This window comes from Mercenaria mercenaria, unplaced genomic scaffold (genome assembly GCF_021730395.1).
Source record: "Mercenaria mercenaria strain notata unplaced genomic scaffold, MADL_Memer_1 contig_5032, whole genome shotgun sequence".
NCBI classification, from domain to species: Eukaryota; Metazoa; Mollusca; class Bivalvia; order Venerida; family Veneridae; genus Mercenaria; species Mercenaria mercenaria.
The window spans coordinates 1-8457 of NW_026463313.1; the positions used below are offsets into that span (position 1 = coordinate 1).

The following is an 8457-nucleotide window of genomic DNA, read 5'->3' on the forward strand; positions in this document are numbered from 1 at the left end:
CATTTTTCTATGAAAAAGGAAGGCTGAAAAATGTGTGTTTATACAATTATTCATTTTTTGACGTCAAACGGCATAGCGGCACGCTGGAAGAAAAACAAGCAAATATTTTATGAATGGCGTCAAGTGTGTACTTTAAAATTCTTTGTAACGTATTAAAATCGAAATAATATATCTCATTTATTGATTTGCTCTTTAATTAAAATCATTGTCGTTCAGATGCTTATTATTATATCACTCTGGCTGCGCTCTCGTGATATAATTCTTTCGCATCTGAACTCCAAACAATGACTTTATTCAGCGTCAAATCACAAACTGATATGTATCAGTTCTTAAACATAAATTTGGTAATACACTAATTCACTTAAAAATTTAAGTCGAAAATAACAGTAATCAAAAACATAGATATCATAAAAAATGTAATACAATGTATCAAATTTGTGGATCCAATATGTTTTGTTTTAAAAATCTGTGGAAATCACAAGAAAGAAAATCAATTGCCATGTAAGAAAAATCATCTAACGAATGATTATCAGAATTAAAATGAAGAGCAACATTTGATGAAAAAACTAGGATCAGTAATGTTTCGTACTGTAAACCTATGACTGTTCATACGCTTACTCAGAGGCTGAGAAGTCTGTCCAACATATTGTATATTACTAGTGTAATAAAAGTTTGACGTTGACGTCGTTTTGAATATAGGGGACGTTGGTCGAATTCACTTTGTCTATAATAGGTAAAGAAAGATGAAAATTGATATTTCAGCAGGAAAAGCTAACATGTGATAAAAAGAATATTACATTTGTGTCTTGAATTTATTTGAAGCGTTGAATAGATTCAATATGAAAAGATACTCGTGTAATATCCTCTATTAAAGCGATGACCATCCGAAAATTAAGGACTGTTAACAAAAAAGTACAAATGTAAATAGATACTTGTGCATTTCGCGTCCAACATTAAACTTAATATATACTATACATAATGCTCTCAATACAACAGTATTAAACATATCCTACTGTCTCCCTGCCAATTTCAGTTTGCAAAACAAATGTTATAACCTGGCTTCATTCAAGGGATATCCTATAATATTCAACATAAAATTAGTTCGCTTCGCTCGTTATAAATACGGGTATCCTATTCTGTTCCATTTATTCTTTTAACAGTTCCTATGTTTCTATAATATTTGGAAGTCGAAGCTACATCTGCATGGTACCACAAAAATAACGAAAATCTTGTATAACTGTTGAAATAATGACTGTAAAAGTGGAATATATATTGCTAGTGACGTTATAAACAGACACTTGATTTTTGTATTGAAATCGATTTAAAATGTTTTGTATAATTATGCTTGATTTATCGAAAGAAATAGAGAGAAAACGTTTTATATGTGAAAACCACACCATAACAATCAAAATATATTGGCTTAAATCGGGGAGATTTAAAGATATTGTGCCTTATATATTTTGCGGTTGCATGACTGTATGTTTCATTTTTAAATTTGCAATTTTGTTAGAAAATATTCCAGCACATTTCATTACTGAAAGTGGAAGTCTTTAAAGTTAAAAAAAAACCAGACATTAATGTCTATGTGAAAAGGGTGTTATTGTGCCTAAAATGCTATTTTGAAGGAGAAAATTGGCGGCCAACGGCTGTACATATTACATTAACTGAATTCACAATGCATCTAATGACGAAGACCGTACATCACAGCACCTTTCAACACGGCTAGCCCTGTCTCTACTGGAATGATGACCTTGCCCATTGGAAGTTCTTTCATAATGGCATCTTGAAGCATGACAGACTCAGAAAACCCACCTACCATTAAAAATAGATTTGTCCCTTTAATATCAGGTTGTTTCAGTAAGTCTTTAATGTGAGCTACTATTTTATCAGTGCAAGGTTTAAACAAGTTTTTAAATATTTGTGCCTCTATCCTCATTTTGTCTCCAACCCAGGTAATTTTACCAGTGTAAGGTGACCCATCTATAGCTTCTTTAATGTCTTCTTTCATTTCATCTTTATATGTCTTCACAATCACAACTGGGACATTTATTGTAACTTTTCCTGTTGAGTTAGGTGTGACTGTTTGCTTTTTGGTTTCAAGTTCTCGTTGTAAATGTAAATGGTCTGATTTCTTTTCATCAACAAAATGTTGATACACTGGACCACCTATTATTCTTATAAGCAGTTGGTAGAATAAATAATTGACATTGACTCCACCAAGAGTATCATTGCTCTCTTTGTGGAGTACCTTGAGTGCACCATCTGCCTGACGTTCGAACACTGTGAAGTCAGCCGTGTCACCTGCAAGTAAAAAGAAGTCCCATGCAAAATGTTATCTAAAAGCCACATCACAAAGAAATTATAATTGACATTGAACTGATATAAAGTTGTGTTCTGCATATGGTCTCATCGGTGTTCAAGTAAATAATACAGATATGGAACTGACAGAGTACTGCCTGACCGAATGTTGAGACATTGTTCTATATGTATGGAATAAAGAAATAGATATATCGCGGGCTGAGCGCAAAACGGTTGTAACTCAGTTTTAGTAATTTTTACAGGAGATGCAAAGAACTGTTTTCTTTTTGTGTAGTCCAGTTTCTGGATTTGTTTAAACAGTACAGATGTGCTTTGATAATTTTAATTATTATGTATTTAGATTGAAAAATATAGGTATATTACAAAAAAAGATATCTGAATAAGATTGAGTTACAATCGTTTTGCACTAAAAATGGGAAGATTTGGAGATATCTTTTTGTGCAAAACAGTTGTAACTCAAAATCATATCAGATTTCCAATGCAGAAGATGGTGAAAACAGAATAATATTCTGGCAAGTGTTAAAAAGTGAAACATGCTATGTCCCTAAATTATTCTCTTCCTAATTATTGTAGACTAACCACTACGAAATACTTCCATTAAAAGCAATTATTTTAAAAACACATAAAACATAAAAATTCAGTAGTCATCAGTACTTATCAGCAATGTTTAACTTTGCAACATACCAAAATATATGGAAGGGCATTTAAGGTATAAATTATTTCATGTAATTGACTTATTCCTGCATGTAAATTACATTGATATAATGGTAAATTGATATTCTAACAGTATTGCTAACATGTGTAAGCATACTATTGTTATGTGCATATAGGGATGTTACAACTGCTTAGTCTCAAATCTCCGTCATATATGAGAAACTTCAGTTTTCTTTTTACATTAATGATTAAACTTATTCGTTTTTCACCTTGCTTTGTGTTGACTGTAAGATTTTATCCACATGATACGTGACAAATGTATGCTGACTTCTGTCTAATTACTGTTCATGTGAATCGAAACATAAACTGTAGTAAATTTTGTTTACATATTAAAAAAATCTGCTAGGTGAAAATGCCAACATTAGCACCTATTGAATGTACTCTCGTATCGAGTTTACAATATACTGACTATGCCGACTTGAGTGAAAACAATCAGCACTAAAGCACAGCAAAAGAAGAAGGATACCAAATGCATTTGTATACATTTATGACAAATCTAAATGCAGACATGGTATTGAATGCTAGGAACCATCATCTTCCGCCTTTTACGCATCATCTTATTTGTTTAAAGAATATCTAAAACTATCGAAAGACGCGTCATCTTGTTATTAAGAAAATTGAATCAACATTATGTTAAAATTACCTTTTAGGTCGATTTTTGCGCGCGTTAACACCGTTTTTCTACAGTATTTCAGTTGTAACGGCTGGCAGTTAACTTAACGATGTTCCTGGATTCCATACCAGTACAAAGCTGTTCTCCGCAAGTAATTTTCAACTTCTCCACGTGAATCTGAGGTGAAGGACTAATGATTTTATCAAATTATTATAGAGAACATACTCCTTGCCCGAGGATCGAACTCACGATCCCGCGATCCGTAAAACTGCGCCATGTCCTCTTTTCGAGCTTGTGAAGCAGTTCTACAGCTTATATAAATCAATATCGACATTTCATTCCTGATGAATCCATCGTCACTAGGGTAGGAGAAGAGAAACCAATTCCCTTGCCTGTCATGTCACTTCTGTAATGATCTAACATACGCACATGTATATAACGTAGCTTACTTTTCATATCGTATTATAGTTTGTTAAAGGAAACGTTTTTTTTTTATTCAATCCCAGAAATTAAGTTGAATAAACTAAATTGTTGTACTTCTGTCAGTTATACCGAACGAATAACTGTGGCGTTTCTGCGGGTACGTGTTTAGTTATGTGGAAATTATTTAATGATATTCAGCTCATATTTATAATTACACATAAGATTGTGTGTATGTAAGGTGACATTTTATCAGTTACTGAAACAAGATGCAATGGGCAACATGTCTAGCCCACCCTTTAAACCCTAAGTAACTGTGACATTAACCGTTTAGACAAGACACTCCGCCTCATTGATTTTATCATGTCAAATATAAAAAAGATTCCTTAATGCATGTCAAAGTTATGGTGTGCACAAAACAAATAGTCATTTGGACAACTATGTCTTTGCTTCCAGAAGTCGTCCCGGTGATAAAATTATGTTGCTTTTTCTGTTTGTTTTTTGTTGTTTTTTTTTCTTTTTATAAACTCACCGTCTCGTCACGGAATATCCTGACATCATGAATATGCTTGACAGACTAATCTATATAACTATTCGCATTGGTTCCCTTCCAAATATCGATTTACAAATGCATCTTGCCATGTGCTTTATAAGAGCTTGTATTGCAAAATTAGTATTATTTTTGTGTTTTTCTTATATTTCATCAGACTGGAATTGCAATTTAAAAGGGCAAGTTGAAAAAAAAATTGTATTATGATGCATGCAGAAAGCATTAAGAAATCAGTTATATAAATCTGGAATCTTTCAACAGCAACTAAGCCAATGCACTTACTAAACTGCAGCAAGAAATAGAGCACACAAACATATTAATTAAGAAGCAATACAATAGACTCACTTACTAAATAACATGCAAGAATAAGTCACTGACAATGCAATAATTAGTCATTTTACATCAATGGATTAAGTCAATAACATGCAAGAATAAGTAATTAACATGCAAGAATACTAGTAAGTCATTTACATGAATGGACTTTTTACTTAAATGTCATTCCGTAAAAAAGCATGCAACCTTCTTTGAAGTTCACAAAGTTAAGCCTGAAATTCTCATTGTGACGTCAGTAATGATATAAACTAATAGGTAAAGTTGATTTACGTCCCTTCCTCTTTATTCACTTTTTGTGCAAAACGGTTGTAACTAGAGTTACAACTGTATTATGGCTGTTTAAGATACAGACTTTTGACAAATATCTTTTTTTCAGCAGTAATTTTCAGAATATGTTCTTAACATTTATGGGGCATATGTAAATTGGTAAAGTGAACTTAAAAATGTAAAAAAAATGTGATCGGTTATGAGTTACAACCGTTTTGCCCTCAGCCCGCGATATAGAAAACACAATTGTAGCTTCGTATGCGTTAAGATTTCTAGACCAGCTATATCACATCATGTAACGCAAGAAAAGTATATTTCAGATTTCACTAAACAATGGTAATACAACAGATATTGTCTCATTACGTTTAACATTAGGGCCTAAACATATCCTTTTATAATATCTCAATCTCATACGCGAGATACTTTTTTTGGGGTAAAATTCATTGTATAATGTTATGTACCGTAGAGCGGGTTAATTCTGCGATTTTGTCCTAAAATGGACCTTGTTTATCTCTGCGTTTTCTGCGTTTTTTATTCTGCGACTTTCGAGTGAAGCAGCAATTAAGTTTTGCAGTTTGCATAAACATGAAGTAAGAAGCTACCACATTTACTACGTCATAATTAATGACTAAAATGCGCTTCGAGTGCGGGAGGTCGTGGGTTCGATCCCCGGCCGCGTCATACCAACGACGTAAAAAATTGTACCATAATGGCGTTCAGTATTAAGAGGATAGTGCTAGGACTGGTCAGCCCGGTGTCAGTATAATGTGACTGGGTGGGGTATCATGCCACGTGTCTACGGCGTAATATTCCAGTGAGGCCGCACTATAAAGTTGGGCATTGTGCTCACTGCTACAAGTAGACACCGTCGTTTATATGACTGAAAAATTGTTGAGAAAGACGTTAAACCCGAACACACACACACACACACACACACACGCACGCACGCATATCGTTCCCGTCAGTTATGTCTTGGTGGCATTATTTTATATTTTTTTCCCCATTTTTGTACAATAAAACAATTATAAGTGTTGAAAGAAGTAAAATCTTACTAGAAAAAGGAAAATAAGGAAAAAGGTTTGGTCCCAGTTGGGCTTGAACCTACGCCCCCCCCCCCCCCCCCCCCCCCCCCCCCCACACACACATACACACCACCACCACCACCACCGAGAATTGCAGTATTGACAAAGGAGAAGGAATCAGGCAGATAGCATTATAGGAAAGGAAATGTTTAACTAAAATGAAACCGGATAACTGAACAATGCAAGATCGGGCTAGAGTGAGGGTTAAGGACTAGGGAAGATTTAAAAGTGTTAGATTAATGCAACAAAAGTTTGGCGTAGTACAAAAACAGTTACAGAAGAGGATGTATTTATACCTGGATCGATTCTTAGTATAGTTCATCTTGTATAAATAAACCAGCGTTTATAAAAAAAACTGCTGACTTTCTTAAACTATGCAGCCCACCAAGAGGCGTGTGGTGTTTCTCAATCACAGAATACGTCCGCTATTCCACAACAGGCGTATTATTAACAATTTCAGTTAAATTTGGACTCTGTGTTACAGTAAACTATCAGCAGACTGAGGTTAGTCTTGTATTCATACCTCCTAAATCAATGACCATGTATTTAGTTCCAGGATAAGATAAAGCAGATTTGGCGTCTTCCGATCCATTTATCCTGTCTGTAGGAAGCAACTGACAGTACAAACTGGCTGCCTCTGATTCCGGCACTATCGACAACAGTCGACCATTTATGTCGGCCTGAATGTTAAGAAAATATATCTTTCATAAACATTTAAGTAGTACGTTTTATGCATGAACTGTTATTTCCAGGAACCTAATTACCTGTATTTTAAGGTGAAGAAGGTGTAATGAGCGGGGTTTTCAAAAACAAGTTGAATCCTTTTATTATTACTAATTATAATAATAATTACTAATATTAGGACTTATTTCATGAAAATGTTTGATTAAGTATATATAGTAACGTATATAATGAATAATATTTATACACATCAGCTGTCTTCAAAATATATATGGATTTTGAAATCCCTTCATAATTCTCAAATGCACCCATTGTCATATGGAAAGACTTGCACATACACAGCATACATTGCGCTTAACCACCAAGATTATCCAGCCAAGAATGAAAAACGTGCGGTGTAAAGCCTTCCTGCATCGCTCAGTGCCATTTTGTTTCCGTAAAAACGCGAGGTGCGAAGCGTAACGTTTGGCGTTCCGCCTCACGTCGCTGAATTACACCTTCTTCACCTTATAAAACAGGTAAATTGTAGAATTGTATTCTCAATTTCTTTAAGACTAAAGTGAATCATTTTTGTATAAATACAAATGTTATCATTTAACCTGGGAAATACTAGAACTGATATGTATTACCGCTATTATATATACCAACAAGTTTCAAACATTTTTACAATATTGTTGTAAAAATCTATTGACCTTCTTCTGAGCAGCTTTTCTCATCAACATTTTTGCGGAGGCGTCCCATACAACAGGCACAGTTAACACCCAATGGAAATCTTCATTCGAAACTTGCATGCCCTTGATCTTTAACAGGTTAAGCAAGTGGTCCTTAAGGTATTTAATCACAGCTCCATACACATCAATGACCTTCAACTTCCTGCCCTTGACATCATCCATTAGCATTGACTGAGTTATCTATTTTAAGACAAAAAATAATATAATAATCTCAGAGCATTTGTGTAATTATGATCTGACATGATCTTTGATATCCAAGTGTGATCTTGATCTTTGAGACAGTAACAGATAGATAGATAGATTTATTTCGGTAAGGAGTGCACATAAATGTACAATTAAAAACAGCATGTGTAAATACAACATAATAACATAATGCATACATGAAATTATAAAAAGCCATGACAAGCACACCGTCACCCAGGATCACACAAAAAAGAGAAAACTCTTATTTTCATTGTGGCCCTTTGTGTTGGTGGCATGACATAGAGAGGCATAACAGAGTTTACAGAATTATGTGACTAGATGGAAATTGAAGTATGTGACTAGATGGAAATTGCACAACTATATCAAATAAATAATTATGTGACTAGATGGAAATTGCACATCTAGATCTATATCAAAAAGTAAATGCGAGCTTAAGTTAAAATGTTCATACATCGAAAGCATTATGAATAGTTATTAAAACACATTAAATAGTTATTAAAACACATTAAAATACCTTGGATTTGTGCTTGACACCCCGTCTCA

At 34.0% G+C, this 8457-nt stretch overlaps 1 protein-coding gene across 1 annotated transcript; it reads right to left on the minus strand.

The window, feature by feature from the left end:
• Positions 1-1681: 1681 nt before the first annotated feature.
• Positions 1682-7872, minus strand: LOC128554419 (heat shock 70 kDa protein 12A-like). The gene is made up of 3 exons (XM_053535703.1): positions 7672-7872; positions 6822-6978; positions 1682-2301 (listed from the first exon to the last, which is right to left on the minus strand). The coding sequence occupies exons 1-3, from the start codon at positions 7870-7872 to the stop codon at positions 1682-1684; spliced, it is 978 nt and encodes a 325-aa protein (XP_053391678.1).
• Positions 7873-8457: the final 585 nt, after the last annotated feature.